This window comes from Magallana gigas, chromosome 2 (assembly GCF_963853765.1).
Source record: "Magallana gigas chromosome 2, xbMagGiga1.1, whole genome shotgun sequence".
NCBI lineage: Eukaryota > Metazoa > Mollusca > Bivalvia > Ostreida > Ostreidae > Magallana > Magallana gigas.
In genome coordinates this window covers 40,116,918-40,132,986 of record NC_088854.1, presented here as the reverse complement: position 1 = coordinate 40,132,986, position 16,069 = coordinate 40,116,918, and the positions used below count along the sequence as shown (strand labels likewise).

Below are 16,069 nucleotides of genomic sequence, written 5' to 3'. Positions count from 1 at the left end.
TAGTATGCAGTTAGCTATTCCATTTGTGCATTAATGGAAGAAAACAGAATTTTTTGCATATTTGTACATTTTGCAATTTGTATGGTGCATCGATCCTAATTTCAATTTTGATAAACTTTTCGAACTCTGTCCTCGTTTGATATTAGGATAAAGTTATAATATCATGATATAATAATGAATCTTATTCCACTGACCTTGTTTCTATTTTTGAAAATTGTAAGGAAAGTTAGCAAGCTTACATTATATACCACACGCTCGCATTTTTCTATACAACGCTATGTGTTATTTGAATAATACTAGTAGTGTATTAACTGTATTAACAAATGATTAAATATAATAAATTTGTCATAACTTCAAAGTTTGTTGCACATCAGCACTTTAAAGAGTGTCATGAAGTTCTAAAAAAAAAAAGAGTTGCACTAACAAACTGTTGAAGTAGTATTCTACTATTCTTTAAAGTTCAAAAGAGACATAACTCTACTATAAGTCATATATCAATATCGAGGTTTCCATCAAATTATTATTTAAGTCCATCCATTGATCTTAAAGAATACCAATAAAGACTTTTCAATTTATTTTCATTGCTTAAAGAGTTAACAACCACCTTACGTATGGTTTTGTCAGTATCAATTCAAAAAAACAAAAACAAAAACAAAAAAAGACAGACGCTTTTGTAGAACTTTTTTCAGTGGATATAAATTATGATTATGCGTGTATACACAAGGATTGAATTGAAAAAAAAAACCACTTTACGTAGGCGAAAATGCAATGGGTCTTAAAATTTTGAAATCGCATTTTATATAGAGAGGATGACTATACCTTATATAGCGGGGTATAACACGGGTGGTGATGAACTTTGACCGGATTATTGTGACATGTGTTGTAACACATGAGGTACGCCCAGCGCCGTCTGTCGGAGTCGTTTTGTCCGCTACAGTGAAGCAGATTACAGCTATTGATGAGGACATCCCCTGAATAGAACAAAACTCAGTTCAATTAACTTCAACATTTTATGTGCTCCAATAGACTGACAATTTAATAATTTCATACCATATGAACTTATAAAATTATGCTTAGAGTCCCATGGAGTTGAAAACTTCAAGGAAATAATTCAGAAAAGTGAAGCACATAAAGATAATGTGACAATGTCTGCTGGAAAACTTGTACGGTACAACAAATTTTTCAGAGGTTTCTTCAAGAAATCTATTAGCGCAATTGTAAAACATATTGACGAAATACTCCAAGAACCCAAGGCAATAGATGTTGAAGTAATATACGCGGTTGGCGAGTTTTCTAACTGTCTGCTAGTTCAGAATGCCATAAGTGTTTTTGCTAAAAATATTATACTACTTAAAGAAGAGCACGACCTTGTCGTCCTTAAAGGCGCTGTCTGTCTGGGTCATTTTCCAAATGCCTTCTCAAGAAGACACTCTCAGACGAAGCCAGAGTTAAAGAAAAAGATGCGTCCAAAAGAGATATCTTTTTAAAGGTTTTATTTTTTTTACTGGTAAAATTACTTTAACAGATTATAACAATCTATCTTATACGACTTGTTTTGAAACTTTTATGTAACTTTCGTGTTCGTGTAATTATGCACGTTGATAATTTAATAGACCTCTGTGTGGTAAGTGAAGTGGTATATTGACGTGTATAACTTCCCCTACTTAATAATAAAACGAGATTAAAAGCAAATAAGAAAGTCAGCAAGCAGAACATCAATTTTTAGGTCAACAGTGAATACCCAATATATTGAAATACATGTTCAACATATACATATTAGTATGTATATAGCTTCAAGATCTGGTATCCTAATATGCGGATGTAAATTTAGTTTGCACAGTTATTGTTTATGACTCGGGAAGGAGACAAGGTTGCAGCGGTGTACATGCAATATATGACAGCACATCCACTTATATCTACAGCAACTGTGCAGAGGTGTCTTACATATGTATATTGCCATTGACGGAAGCGCATTTGAAGTGTCATTCTAACTTAACTAGTCATCTCGAGCTGACTAAATAAATATAAAGTTTAACATCTTGTCCGTCAATCCTGTATGCCACTTTTAAGGTATTCTATTTAAAAACTATAATTAACTAAAAAGAACCATTAGCGAGTGCAAAACATAGTTTATCGATTGTTTCACGATTATGATAAACAACAATTTACCGGGCATTGTTAACGAATCTAAATTATAGTTTACAGATATTTATCAGCAAAATATAGTGTTAACGTTTATTTACAGACGGAAAAACTCTAATTAGCTTCCGTCAACTATATAGTTTACAACCGTTATACATGTATATGGTTTTACAGGTGAAAACTATAGTTAACAGTAGATAAACCTAATTTATCAACCGTGAAACTATGTTTAGCTATTTTTTGTGAATTCGGCGTGCCATAAAATGTGAAATTCAAACAAATCTTTAAGTGAATATGTGCATAAATTTTCTCTTTATCAAAGTATGAAATATAAATAAATTATTTACCGCACGTATTTTGACAAAATTTAAATTTTCTTCGTTTCATCAAGAAAAGATAATTCTTCAAAAATAAGTTTCTAAGGTGCAACATGACAGCTTCTTATATGTTGTTAGTAAGGTGAATTTGATTCATTTCACTTTCATTGTACATGTCATCTAGCAATATATATTTACATGTAACTAGTTTAAATTAAAATGATTCAAAATTGTTCAATATCCCTTCGTTATACATTGAATACCTATTAGAAGCGCAGTGAATAAAACAGAGATGAACATAGCGAATAGGGAGAAATAAATACTGATAATGTACAGGTATAAAATTGTCATTCATACATGTACTTCTACGTATGCACTCTTGTTTTGCATTAAACAATTACTGATATGTTACTGGGTACTTGTACGTTGACAATATATATGTACCTCATTCCAATATCAGACTACTTGCAGTAAAGCACTGTGTATTTGTATACTATATATAGAAAGTGGTAGATATAATGCCACAATTAGGAATGAAAGATATTGTAATGCTTGTAAAACTGGTGCAATTGAAGATGAAACTCATTTTCTTTTTCAATGTAAAGCCTATTCTCATCTAAGGAACAGCTATTTTAGTAATTTTTATAAGATAAGTAAAATAAATATTGCCAATAACTTGGACAAAGAAAGATACATTTTACATGTATGTTTAAATAGTGAAATACATACTATTTTAAATATTACTGTTAAATTCATTAATGACTGCTTTGAACACAGATGTCAATTAGTCTAAGGAAATGTTAAACTGATCTATATAGATCAGTAAAAATATATATACTGTACATGAAACTATTGTAAACATACAATGATGTTCTTATATATTCATTGGGCCTTTGCCAATTATTGTAATTGTGTTTGTGCCAATAAAATATTTGTATTTGTATTTGTATATGCTGCAGTTTTTATTTGCAAGTATTTATTTTATCAAATAAAATATGCCTTTTCTCGATCTCATTATCTAAAAAAATACAACATGCCATTCAATTATCTAGCATGTTCCATGGTTTAAAAAATATCGCCTCATCGAAACTTATCGTGCCAAATAAACAAATCTGGAGATGGTTGAAGATATTTGGGTCATCTTTATAGCGACAGAACTATTTACGTTATTAACAGGAATTTTTAAAGTCTGACAGTACATGCTATTGGGAGTTTGGAAATATATTGCTGCAAATTTAAGGTGGGGATAAATATGTGGTTCGTCTGCAGCACATGTATTTTAATTACAGTTGACCTTTAACTTTACCATGTGAACGTTTTAATTTCAGATGGCAGAAAGGGTTTTGAAGATAGGATTCATTGGCGCTGGTGCTATCAATTTTGGTCGTCCGCATTTGCCCTGGGACCACGCCTCCCGCCTTGAGCAGATTGGCGGCATCGAAGTCATAGGCATCGTAGACCTGGATGAAAAGTTAGCTACAGAAGTTCTCCAAACTAGACAGTCGTCTGCTAAGTATGGCAGTATTTACAAAAATTGTAAAATCTTCAAGAACTACAAGGATCTCATTAAACTGCAGCCAGACGCAGCATTCATCGGAATACCACCTGCCTACAGAGGGTCTTTTGGTGAGGGTAAAGATCTGGAGCTTCAATTTGCACGAGCAGGAATACACGTGTTCGTAGAGAAGCCCCTTTCGGTATTGCCACCAGAGGAGTTCATGTCCTACGCTAAAGCTGTGACGGAGACGTGTACGGAGAAGAATGTTATTGTGTCTGTGGGATACATGTTCAGGTATTGTAAATTAGTTTAAACATATTAATCGTCACGTTTTCACATTTCCAAGTGAAATATTTAAGTATGTATTCATAAATGTATCACATCTTTCAGATACCATGCTGGCATACTCAAGATGAAGGAACTGATAAAGCAACATGGGAGTAAGGTGATGGCACTGAACGCGCGATATTACTTCGCCTACACTAAAGCAGTCAACAAGTACTGGTTCAACGAAGACTTCAGCGGGGGACCAATAGTCGAGCAGGCCACTCACTTCTGCGACTTGGCGCGCTATGTTGTCAGTGACGTAGAAATAGACACGATTCATACTCTTCTACTCAAAGATTCAGATCCTAGCGGCGCAGGTCATCTAGACTACGTACCCCAAGAAGCCGAGGACGACATTACACCCGCCAAAAGAATCCCAAGAGTTACAATGAGCCACTGGCGATTCAAAGATGGCGGACTTGGAACACTGATGCATTCAGTTGCCCTTCCAGGAACAAGGTACGAAGCCAATATAGACGTTCAGCTAGACGGCCTCAAACTGTCGCTCATTGAACCGTACGAGAAGGACTGCATTCTACGAGTCCGCAGTATCAATAATGAGGACGCTAACAAGGACCAAGACTTCACTTTTCCTTCTGACGATTCGTACCTGACCGAGCTAGGGACCTTTATAAAGGCCATTCGTACAAACGACCCTTCTTTGGTGAAGAGTCCCTACAGTGACGCGGCTCTTACCTATCAGATGACATGGGCCATTCGGAGGGCGTCATAGAACAAACCATACAATTTGTAGTTGGTCATGAATATACCCATGCAGAAAACGATTAATAATAATCATCAATGAAATATACATTGCATTATTCTAATGTTTTTAATCATTGTGTACCACTTTCTTCTAACAAAGAGTAATACTATAGATATATAATTTGCGTAATTCAGTTTATCATATGACACTTAGTTATGATATGTGTAATTCACTCAGTTTTGACATGTCGTATCACGCTTGAGGCTGTTTGCCCAAAAGTCTTTGCCAGAAAAGTCACTGAAGTTTTCGCAACTCGCTATGGCAGAATTCTCAACCTGTAAATGAACACGAAATGAAAAATGTATGCATGCAATTCAGAAATGTTAATATTTTTGTTGGTCTCTATTAATATGTGTGAAATATGTACTGTGTGTAGAGGAGTATATCCTGGATGTTTTTCGTGTGGGCCCGGATCGTTGGAAGCCCTATTGTAAGCTATAACGAGTGCTCGTCTCTGGTTCCCGCTTGCATTGTCACTACTAGTATGAAGCACGTTACAGTGGAAGAATAAAGCATCGCCTAAAACGAGAGGATTATTGTTATCTGTTGAAAATCAATGGTTAGGTAATGGAGATTGTTGCTAGAGAAACGTCCGAATGTATATGGTCTAAGATTATAACCTGCTTTTAATTCCACGTGAATCAGATCACACACTTTCTCTATTTCCTGAACTCTTTCGACGTCAGCTCCGGTTTGTTCAGCCACAATCAAATGGTCAATCCGTCCACATTTGTGTGAGCCTTTCAGGACCTTTCATTTTCAAACATGGCGCACATTTAATAGATATACAGTGTGACAGTAGACAGAATGACCATAGTAAACAGATAAAAAAAAGTTGTATAAATTAAGAGGTTGGGTGATCAACAAATTTAACATCAAATCTACTCTAAACTTTGACATATGATAATTTTGGCTATAAACTAACATTTACTAAAGACAAAATCCTAATATATGAACATTTTCCTATATTTTTATACAGAGCTCTTCTTAAGAAGGAGTTAGATAATGTCTAAAAATGGCCAAGACCATCCAGCCTTCTTAATGTACCTGCAAGCAACCGTTCTCCTTGTTGCAGTCATCTAAAGCAACAAATACAGTCATCATGTCAGGAAAGAGACAACCATATTTATACCAGTACCTATAAAATAAAAAGTTAACCTGTTGGCTTAGAAAAATAACAATGGTTGCGTCAATGGTTGTTCTGTCATCTTACCCGTAATCCTGATGCCATTCGAACGTCCCTCCTATGTATGGTTCTTTGGTGATTAACTTTGTGTGGTAATGGTAAACCTCTCCCCCTAACAACTAGAATAAATATGCACCCTAATATTTATCAGAACTAAGTGCTTCTCCGAGTCAAAGAAAAGATGTCTGACATGATTCATTTCTTCACCTGTTGACATGTCTCTGCAACTTTTCTAGAGCGCGCCACCATTCCCGTGACGTCATTTCCTGGATGCTGCCATAAAACCAACTTTGGTTCTTTGCCTTTCTTGTCGGGTCTCTACGATATTAATAATGAAGTTAAGATTGACCGACACACCAGTGCATATTATTCTCTATAAGTGCACATTTATTTCATTATTTTCTTACTCCATACTGATGTTTCACAAGTTCTGGGTTTTCTACAGTCCTGTGAACCTTCTGTAGCTCGGAGTCAGATAACAATCCTCTGAAATCAAAACACCGATTCTGAGAAAGTCAAGAATTCAGTTTTATATAACATACACAGAGCTTTAGAATCCTTTACCAAATGGACAATAGACAATGATCGCAGTCAATGGATTAATTACTAGTAGTTACGGGTACCTTACTATTATGCATCCATCCTCATCAAAATGCCTCCTGGCGTCATCGGTCACTTTAAGCGAATTATCTTTAATTTCGTACTCTAAAATTGTAATCAAAATGTAATTACGCTATTGGTACATGCATCAACTTCGTCGAGCATCTCTTAGAAATCTTATAGAAATTACCTGCAATACCCATCTTCAGGAAGTTGTCACTGAAAAGGTTTGATAAACGAATATATCAAGCTTTATAGATACATGTAGATATACGTGGATCATACTACATCTTGACCCTACTATTTGCTACACATCAGTACTTGTGCTTAAATTAACTTATTGTATAGTCTATTTTAATACTTTTATCTCAACGATTTTGGTCAGAATTTATTTTTCTGTTTTTATGTGTACAATGCTCTGGCAATACATTTCCAATAGTCAACCAAAAGAGTGTCAGTCGTCGAGTTATAAGAGAGATACAGAGCTCACTATTTTTTGTTATGTAAACAAAGCTCGGGTTATGGTTTTGTTTACATTTTGAATGCTGAGAACATTCCTACGAAAGACGAATAGTGCCACATAAAAAAATATTTTTATCTCGTAATTACGAATTAATTTTCTCGTTATTACGAGAAAAGATCTCGTTATTACGAGATAATTATCTCGTTATAACGAGAAAAGATCTCGTTATTACGAGTTAATTATCTCGTAATTACGAGAAAAGATCTCGTAATTACGAGTTAATTTTCTCGTTATTACGAGAAAAGATCTCGTTATTACGAGTTAATTATCTCGTAATTACGAGAAACGATCTCGTTATTACGAGAAAAGATCGTTCCAAATTGCGCGTTTTATTATTCTATTCTCTTTATGTCAAGTGTATGGACTACTGCAATGTCTTTTATTATACACATACTTAGCATAATCATCGCTTAGTAGCATAAACAGAATTTGATATAAAATCGGACCAATCAGTTTTAACGAAATTTCAGAAGAAGGAGCAAAGCAGGTTGATTGATGAATTGATTGAACTATTTATTGATTAGAAGGATACATGTAATTTGTTTTCAGACTCCAAAATGTTGATATACAAAATCATTTTTTTTCAATATACATATAGGTTGTGTATGAACACAATTCAGGTAAATCCTGTATATCAATGATTGAAACTACATAGTCATTAAAGTCAACTGTAACAATAGAATTGTGTTTTTACGACAAGGGCTACCTGGTATTTACTTCGAAGTGGGATTATAATATATAAGATGACATGAGAATTACATGAAGTTCTTTCCACTTACTCATAATAGTTAAATGTCAAATCCGATCATTTTGTTTAAAAATTAATGAATAATGTCCGTTGTTATTTAAACATTAATCAGAATGGAATTAACGTTTATGGAAAGAAAAAGAGTGAACCAGTCGACTTGGAGGTGTTTTCAGAAATGCACCATTTATATAAATCTTTTTTCGTAATAACGAGATCTTTTCTCGTAATAACGAGATCTTTTCTCGTTATAACGAGATAATTAACTCGTAATAACGAGATCTTTTCTCGTTATAACGAGATAATTAACTCGTAATAACGAGATATTTTCTCATAATAACGAGATCTTTTCTCGTTATTACGAGATCTTTTCTCGTAATTACGAGATAATTAACTCGTAATAACGAGATCTTTTCTCGTTATAACGAGATAATTAACTCGTAATAACGAGATATTTTCTCGTAATAACGAGATCTTTTCTCGTTATTACGAGATCTTTTCTCGTAATTACGAGATAATTAACTCGTAATAACGAGATCTTTTCTCGTTATAACGAGATAATTAACTCGTAATAACGAGATCATTTCTCGTAATTACGAGATAAAAATATTTTTTTATGTGGCCCTATTCGTCTTTCGTACATTCCAGATTTAGACCTAAAATAAATGTGACAAACGTAGGAATAGTTTATTTATGTTCAAAACGAATTAGCACATAGTAGAATCGGCTTGAAAAGAACTTTTACTGATATTTTGAACAAAGGTAAACAAAAACATGGCACGAACCTTCATAGCTTGTTTACATAACAAAGAATTGTGAGCTCTGTGTCGTACTTATAATTCTACGACTGACACTTATATTTTGGTTGATCATTAGAAATGTATTACTGAGCATTTTAAACAATATAAAAAAAACTGTGACCATGCTGCATTAACTCTACATCAGTTATTATTCCGAGAATGAAATATTTGCACATTTTGTTGTTGTTGGATTTCTCCAGTGTGATAGTGAAATATGATAAAACATTGATCCCAATAATAATCTGCTTCAACTGAACCTGAAACGTCGTTTTTCTTTTTAATACTGTACGAAGATATGCCGTACGTGTAATCTAAACTCTTCAATCATATGCATTATCGATATTAATATTCAAGACACACATCAAAAGTTTTTATAAGTTTTATTAACCAAGTTCATGATAAATAGCACTCTTCAACAAATCATCCCAACTTATCAAGATAACTGATCAGCTATGGTGATAACATATTTTGACTTCTTTGTATACCTGTAGTAATGGGGGGGGGGGGGGGGGGGCTGTTTACAAATACACAAAACAAACTTTGATAGTTAATCAGTACATTGATTTAATACCAACTGTATGGAAGAATCGGATCACACCTTTATTCAATACTATGATTATAATGATAAACAAACCGCTTCAAAGTAAAAATGTTGTACAGTATAGAGACACAACTCCTTCATCAATTAATCATGAATTTTTAATTTAAAAATAAATTAGTTTTCATAAAATGAAAACAGAGACATATTGAATTTTATTTCTATAATCAGTAGGTGGTAAATAATAATGTCGTTAACCTTATAATACAAATGAAATATACATATATCTTAATTAATTAATTACACAAAGGTCTTAGTAGTAACAAGTTTCAACTTTCAAGCTTGTTTCTTATGCCATTATATTAGCCTGGATACAGAAATCAAACTATCAAATACAAACAAATTCTAACAAAATGAAGAAAAAATACACAGAAAATGTATATTTATATAAGCAAATAAATGTACACAGATAAATTTGTTAACATTTTTCTGGACAGATTCCACAATACATATTATATGAGGGAAGGTAAAAGTCTAGAAATGATATAGGTTGTACATATATGAGGGTTTCTTTTAATGCTTTCTGGATGAAAAATTAAATGAAAAAAACCATGTTAACTGGTACTAAGTAATTATAAATGTGTTGTTAATAAATCAGAGCTTTACTTTAAGGTACATCAACTCTCTTTTCTCTCCAATCAACTTCTACTTCACTGGTAATGATTTTCAAAAAAAAAAAAACATGATTTAAATGCACCCTATTCTGGAACACCATGCTGGGCAAATTTTTACAGAAATTTCACTTTATCATCATAATCTCACGAAGTTATTTCAGAAATTTCTGCAAATGAGAGTTATATCCATTAGCAGAGGGACAATAAACCCTTAATCAAATACTAACTTTATTGAATTTATCTGTCAGAGGTACAATAGGCTAAAAAAAATTCTTCATTTTCAGGTGGATTTCATACAGAGGCAAGATGAGTGTGCAAATATTAATGCATTAGTTTGCAAATATAATTAATATCATTTGTGCAATCTTACTTAGAGCAGCTAAATAACATTTAGACTAGATTTGAGTGAAGTTCAAAATTTCCTTATTCCAAGTAGACGGAAAGCTTCGTTTCTAGAACAGCATCTAAGCTAAAAGAACAGCAAGAGAAGATTGACAAAAGGATTTCCCAGGCATGGAATGGTTGGGGAATGTAATAACAATACATACATGTATATTCCACTACGTAGGGTTATTATGCATGCTGCTCGTCAATAACAATACTGTCAGTGCGGTGATGATTCATTAACAGAGTTAACTATGTAATTGCTATAAATATCACAGAGTACAGGAGATGTCCCCCGGACGAGAGACTTCACGTTTTACACGGAGTTTCCTAAACAATGTGTCAATCTACAAATCAATGAGAATGGCACATTTTGCAACAAAAAAAAATAATAATAATAATGCAAGGTATGGTGGATACACAGGGTGTAACAAAAGAGTGTTCTCTGGTAGCTCTACTTGGGAAGCTGGTCAATGGGGTACAACAAATCACAGTAGCTGTTGTCGCCAACTTGCACTGTACTTGCTGTAATCGTGTACGGGAAAATAAATCCTTTTGGCCGATATTGCTTGGTCACATGGTTACAAAATTAGCAACACAATGGTGATTGGAGGTCTTGCATACGTCTTTTAGCTTTCATCGCTGATCAATCGTCGTCAAGTTCTCTTACATACGCTAATGGGAAATAACCATTCTGAAAAGACAACACGCAACTAAGTAATGTAATCATGAAAGATAAAAAAAAAACAAATTTCGATTTTTAATTTTTTTTTTTTTTTTTTTTTTTTAATTTCAGAAGGCACGAATATAATTTTGACAAACCTTCCCCGAAATGCAGTGTTCTCCCTTCCACCAGCCTTTATCACTTCCTGTCTTGCTCAGGATGGCCACCTTGTCCCCGCGACACAGGGATAACTGAGACGTAGCCGTCGCTGCATAGTCGTAGACCGCCTCTGCGTAGCCCAGAATGCGGGTATCTGTAAACCCAAAGTAGTCATCTTTACTAAAGGATTCCTTGTATGTCAAATGTATGGATCTAATTAGTCTACAGATTCTATCTTTTGCTTTTTAAACATCACAATTTTTTTTACTAGCCTTTATAGTAAACTTTTCAAAAAGTAATGGTTGCAAAATTGTATAATATTTTAAATAATTTGTAATGAGCAATCTGACAATTTTCTATTTTAACAAAAATAGATTGTCTTGATAAAAAAAGAGAACAAGAGGCCCATGGGCCACATCGCTCACCTGAGGAACATTAGGTATGATAAAGTCAGCTTAATGGAGTCATAATACAAACAATCTGGACAATGTACAATAATACATGTAGATCCTGTATAAATAAAATCCATTTTTCCCCCTAGGAACTCGGATAGCCGATTGCTGCCAATACTTACAAGAGCAGACTTTAATCACCGCTCCTGCACATATATAGGGACTCAACGTTACGCAAGCAGGGATGACCGCACACTTGCGCCAACAGCTCAACCTAACGCAAGCAGGGAGTGCCGCACACTTGCGCTAGAAAGGGCAGAACACCAGCAGGGATGACCACACACTAGTGCTCCACCGCAACCACCACCAATACAAGCAGGTATGCCCACACACTTGTATTAATGCGATACAGGGCAGGGATGACCACACACTCTGTATCGTAGGTTAGAAAACACAAAGATTATATAGAGCAGGAATGTCCACACACTCAACCTATATGTACCTGTTCAAATTACACCCCAAAAACAGTTGCTCGTTGTAATGCAGTAGACACTGTCCCTATATATGTGCCGGCCTAAAATAATTCATAGTATCTAAAAATTGGAAATCAAAAATAAACAAACTTATCCGGCCTAACCCAAAACTACTTATGCAGAACAACTTATATACATTGAATATTTATTATTGTATAAAAATAATCGTCACAATAATTGGTTAACAGTGGATGCATTAATTAAAATAATCAAGAATCAATAAATCAAGGGCAATAACTCAATACAGTAATACAAAAAGATTCTAATGAAAAAATAGCTGCCTGCTTCAATTTTATAGTCATATCACATGTTGGGAATGCAGTTCTCAAAAAGATCCTTTACAATTGTTTATATATGGGATATTTAGCTACATCAAACTCTGAACCTTTTTGTGAGGCCGAAGAATTGTCCTGGAGCCAAAGTCTTAACAATTATAAAAGAATCATCTTGCTGATTAGTTTCTGAGAAGAAGATTTTTAAAGAATTACTCTATATATTCCTATGTAAAACTTCAACACCCCCCCCCCCAATGTGGCCTCACCCTACCCCCAGGGATCATGATTTTCACAACTTTGAATCTACACTACCTGAGGATACTTCCACACAAGTTTCAGCTTTCCTGGCTGATTAGTTTCTGAGAAGAAGATTTTTAAAGATTTACTCTATATATTCCTATGTAAAACTTCGACCCCCCATTGTGCCCCACCCTATACCCAGGGGTCATGATTTTCACAACTTTGAATCTACACTGCCTGAGGATGCTTCCACACAAGTTTCAGCTTTCCTGGCTGATTAGTTTCTGAGAAGAAGATTTTTAAAGATTTACTCTATATATCCCTATGTAAAATTTTAACACCCACCCCCCAATGTGGCCTCACCCTACCCCAGGGATAATGATTTTCACAACATTGAATTTACACTACCTGAGGATGCTTCCACACAAGTTTCAGCTTTCCTGGCTGATTAGTTTCTGAGAAGAAGATTTTTAATGATTTACTCTATATTTTCCTATGTAAAACTTCGACCCCCCATTGTGGCCCCACCCTATACCCAGGGGTCATGATTTTCACAACTTTGAATCTACACTACCTGAGGATGCTTCCATACAAGTGTCAGCTTTCTTGGCTGATTAGTTTCTGAGAAGAAGATTTTTAATGATTTACTCTATATATTCCTATGTAAAACTTCGACCCCCCATTGTGGCCCCTTCCTACCCCCAGGGATCATGATTTTCACAACTTTGAATCTACACTACCTGAGGATGCTTCCACACAAGTTTCAGCTTTCCTGGCTGATTATTTTCTGAGAAGAAAATTTTTTAAAGATTAACTCTTTATTTTCCTATGTAAAACTTCGACCCCCCATCGTGGCCCCATCCTACCCCCAGGGGTCATGATTTTCACAACTTTGAATCTACACTACCTGAGGATGCTTCCATACAAGTTTCAGCTTTCCTGGCTGATTAGTTTCTGAGAAGGAAGATTTTTAAAGATTTACTCTATATATTCCTATGTAAAACTTCGACCCCCCATTGTGGCCCCACCCTACCCCCGGGGGTCATGAATTTCACAACTTTGAATCTACACTACCTGAGGATGCTTCCACACAGGCTTCAGCTTTCCTGGCTTTCTGGTTCTTGAGAAGAAGATTTTTGAAAATTTCTCGAAATTTTTCATTAATTTCTAATTATCTCCCCTTGAAAACGGGTGTGGCCCTTAATTTTCACAACTTTGAATCCCCTTTGCCTAAGGATGATTTGTGCCAAGTTTGGTTGAAATTGGCCAAGTAGTTCTTGAGAAGATGTTGAAAATGTGAAAAGTTTACAGACGGACGGACGGACAGACGGACAGACAGACAGACAGACGACAGACAAAAAGTGATCAGAATAGCTCACTTGAGCTTTCAGCTCAGGTGAGCTAAAAAGATTTCATAAGCATTAATCAATTGAATTATTATAAGAGAAATAAACATTAAATGCTTCATCTAACAAGAGGCCCAGGGGCCACATCGCTCACCTGAGCAACAATTGCCTTAATTTTGATCAAATAAGCATAACAGTATGAAAATATCTTGACAACTAAGTACAAGATCTTGCTAAAAAAAATTGAAAATCTTTCAATTTTTATCCACCTCTTTTTTTGGCAAATACCAAGCCCCTTTTGTTGTTGTACCTGTAAACAGATTTTTCTCTATTCCTATACACCTCCCCCCCCCCCCCCCCCCCCCCCCCCCATTTCGTGGCCCCGCTTTTCTCTAGGGAATCATGGTTTCATCAAACTTAAATCTGCATAACCTGTGCTTTCACCCTAAGTACTGAGTTTTGAACCGAAAACTTTCCCAGAATATTTTTAAAGATTTTCTCTGTATATTTCTATGTAAAAATTCAAACAGCCACGAGGCCCCGCCCTACCACTAGGGACTGTGATTTTGCAAACTTGAATTTACACTACCCGAGGATGCCTCTACAAAAGTTTAAGCTTTTCTGGCCAAATAGTCTTTAAAAAGAAGACTTTTAAAGATTTTCTCTATATATTCCTATATAAAATTCATCCCCCATTGTGGTCTCATCCTACCCCTGGACTATTATTTAAACAAACTTGAATCTATACGATCTGAGGATGCTTCCACTCAAAACTCAAATTTGAGCTTTCCTGGCCTAATAGTTTTTGAGAATAAGATTTTAAAGGATTTTCTCTATATATTCCTATGTAAAACTTGATCCCCCAATTGTGGCCCCACCCTTACCCCGGGGACCATGATTTGAACAAACTTGAATTTACACTATCTGAGGATGCTTCCACTCAAATTTGAGCTTTCCTGGCCTAATAGTTTTTGAGAAGAAGATTTTACCAATATATTCCTATGTAAAACTTGATCCCCCCATTGTGGCCCCACCCTACCCACAGGGACTATGATTTGAACAAACTTAAATCTACACTACCTGAGGATGCTTCCATTTTAATTTGAGCTTTTCAGGCCTAATAGTTTTTTAGAAGAAGATTTTTAAAGATTTTCTCTATATATTCCTATGTAAAAATCCATTCCCCCATAGTGGCCCCACCATACCACCAGGGACTATGTTTTGAACAAACTTAAATCTACAATACCTAAGGATGCTTCCACTTTAATTTGAGCTTTTCTGGCCTAATAGTTTTTGAGAAGAAGATTTTTAAAGATATTACCAATATATTCCTATGTAAAACTTGATCCCTCAATTGTGGCCCCACCCTACCCCCGGGGACCATGATTTGAACAAACTTGAATCTACACTATCTGAAAATGCTTCCATTTTAATTTGAGCATTTCTGGCCTAATAGTTTTTGAGAAGATTTTCAAAGATTTTCTCTATATATTCCTGTGTAAAACTTGATCCCCCTCTTGTGGCCCCTCCCTACCCCCGGGGACCATGATTTGAACAAACTTGAATCTACACTACCTGAGGATGCCTCCACACAAGTTTAAGCTTTTCAGGCCTAATAGTTTTTTAGAAGAAGATTTTTAAAGATTTTCTCTATATATTCCTATGTAAAAATCCATTCCCCCATAGTGGCCCCACCATACCACCAGGGACTATGTTTTGAACAAATTAAATCTACAATACCTAAGGATGCTTCCACTTTAATTTGAGCTTTTCTGGCCTAATAGTTTTTGAGAAGAAGATTTTTAAAGATATTACCAATATATTCCTATGTAAAACTTGATCCCTCAATTGTGGCCCCACCCTACCCCCGGGGACCATGATTTGAACAAACTTGAATCTACACTATCTGAAAATGCTTCCATTTTAATTTGAGCTTTTCTGGCCTAATAGTTTTTGAGAA

The 16,069-nt window shown here is 35.0% G+C and overlaps 3 protein-coding genes across 16 annotated transcripts in view; 1 reads left to right on the top strand and 2 right to left on the bottom strand.

Moving 5' to 3' along the window:
• The first annotated feature begins 3,541 nt into the window (after nt 1–3,541).
• LOC117681144 (uncharacterized) lies at nt 3,542–5,580 on the top strand. The gene is made up of 3 exons (XM_034444405.2): nt 3,542–3,699; nt 3,788–4,251; nt 4,348–5,580. The coding sequence occupies exons 2-3, from the start codon at nt 3,788–3,790 to the stop codon at nt 5,015–5,017; spliced, it is 1,134 nt and encodes a 377-aa protein (XP_034300296.2). The 5' UTR covers nt 3,542–3,699; the 3' UTR covers nt 5,018–5,580.
• Nucleotides 5,194–7,140, bottom strand: LOC105334429 (L-proline trans-4-hydroxylase). Of its 2 annotated transcripts, XM_011437878.4 has the most exons (9): nt 7,027–7,140; nt 6,860–6,941; nt 6,644–6,722; nt 6,444–6,554; nt 6,264–6,355; nt 6,098–6,188; nt 5,671–5,800; nt 5,418–5,569; nt 5,194–5,325 (listed from the first exon to the last, which is right to left on the bottom strand). In XM_011437878.4, exons 1-9 carry the CDS (start codon nt 7,037–7,039, stop codon nt 5,224–5,226), a joined length of 852 nt encoding a protein of 283 aa, XP_011436180.3. In that variant the 5' UTR covers nt 7,040–7,140; the 3' UTR covers nt 5,194–5,223. The 2 variants fall into 2 exon arrangements, with proteins under 2 accessions (XP_011436180.3, XP_011436175.3); XM_011437873.4 differs by having other exon boundaries at nt 5,307–5,569.
• Nucleotides 7,141–9,267: 2,127 nt separating this feature from the next.
• LOC109617076 (guanine nucleotide exchange factor VAV2) overlaps nt 9,268–16,069 on the bottom strand; it is a 40,235-nt gene continuing 33,433 nt past the window's right edge. For all 13 annotated transcript variants that reach the window (XM_066076578.1, XM_034444394.2, XM_066076569.1 and 10 more), the window contains 2 exons: nt 11,323–11,477; nt 9,268–11,194 (listed from right to left, as the gene is read on the bottom strand). In XM_066076578.1, the coding sequence (XP_065932650.1) occupies nt 11,147–11,194; nt 11,323–11,477 (203 nt within the window). In that variant the 3' untranslated portion in view covers nt 9,268–11,146. The remainder of the gene's footprint in view (nt 11,195–11,322; nt 11,478–16,069) is intronic.

Bases quoted from the DNA above. Each gene is read 5' to 3' on its own strand.
- LOC117681144 (XM_034444405.2), top strand. From the start codon at position 3,788: ATGGCAGAAAGGGTTTTGAAGATAGGATTCATTGGCGCTGGTGCTATC. The intron at 4,252-4,347 runs GTATTGTAAATT...CACATCTTTCAG, and splicing joins TCTGTGGGATACATGTTCAG to ATACCATGCTGGCATACTCA.
- LOC105334429 (XM_011437873.4), bottom strand. The intron at 6,723-6,859 runs GTACCCGTAACT...TTTTGATTTCAG, and splicing joins GATGGATGCATAATAGTAAG to AGGATTGTTATCTGACTCCG. The intron at 5,570-5,670 runs GTTATAATCTTA...CTCTCGTTTTAG, and splicing joins TCACGTGGAATTAAAAGCAG to GCGATGCTTTATTCTTCCAC.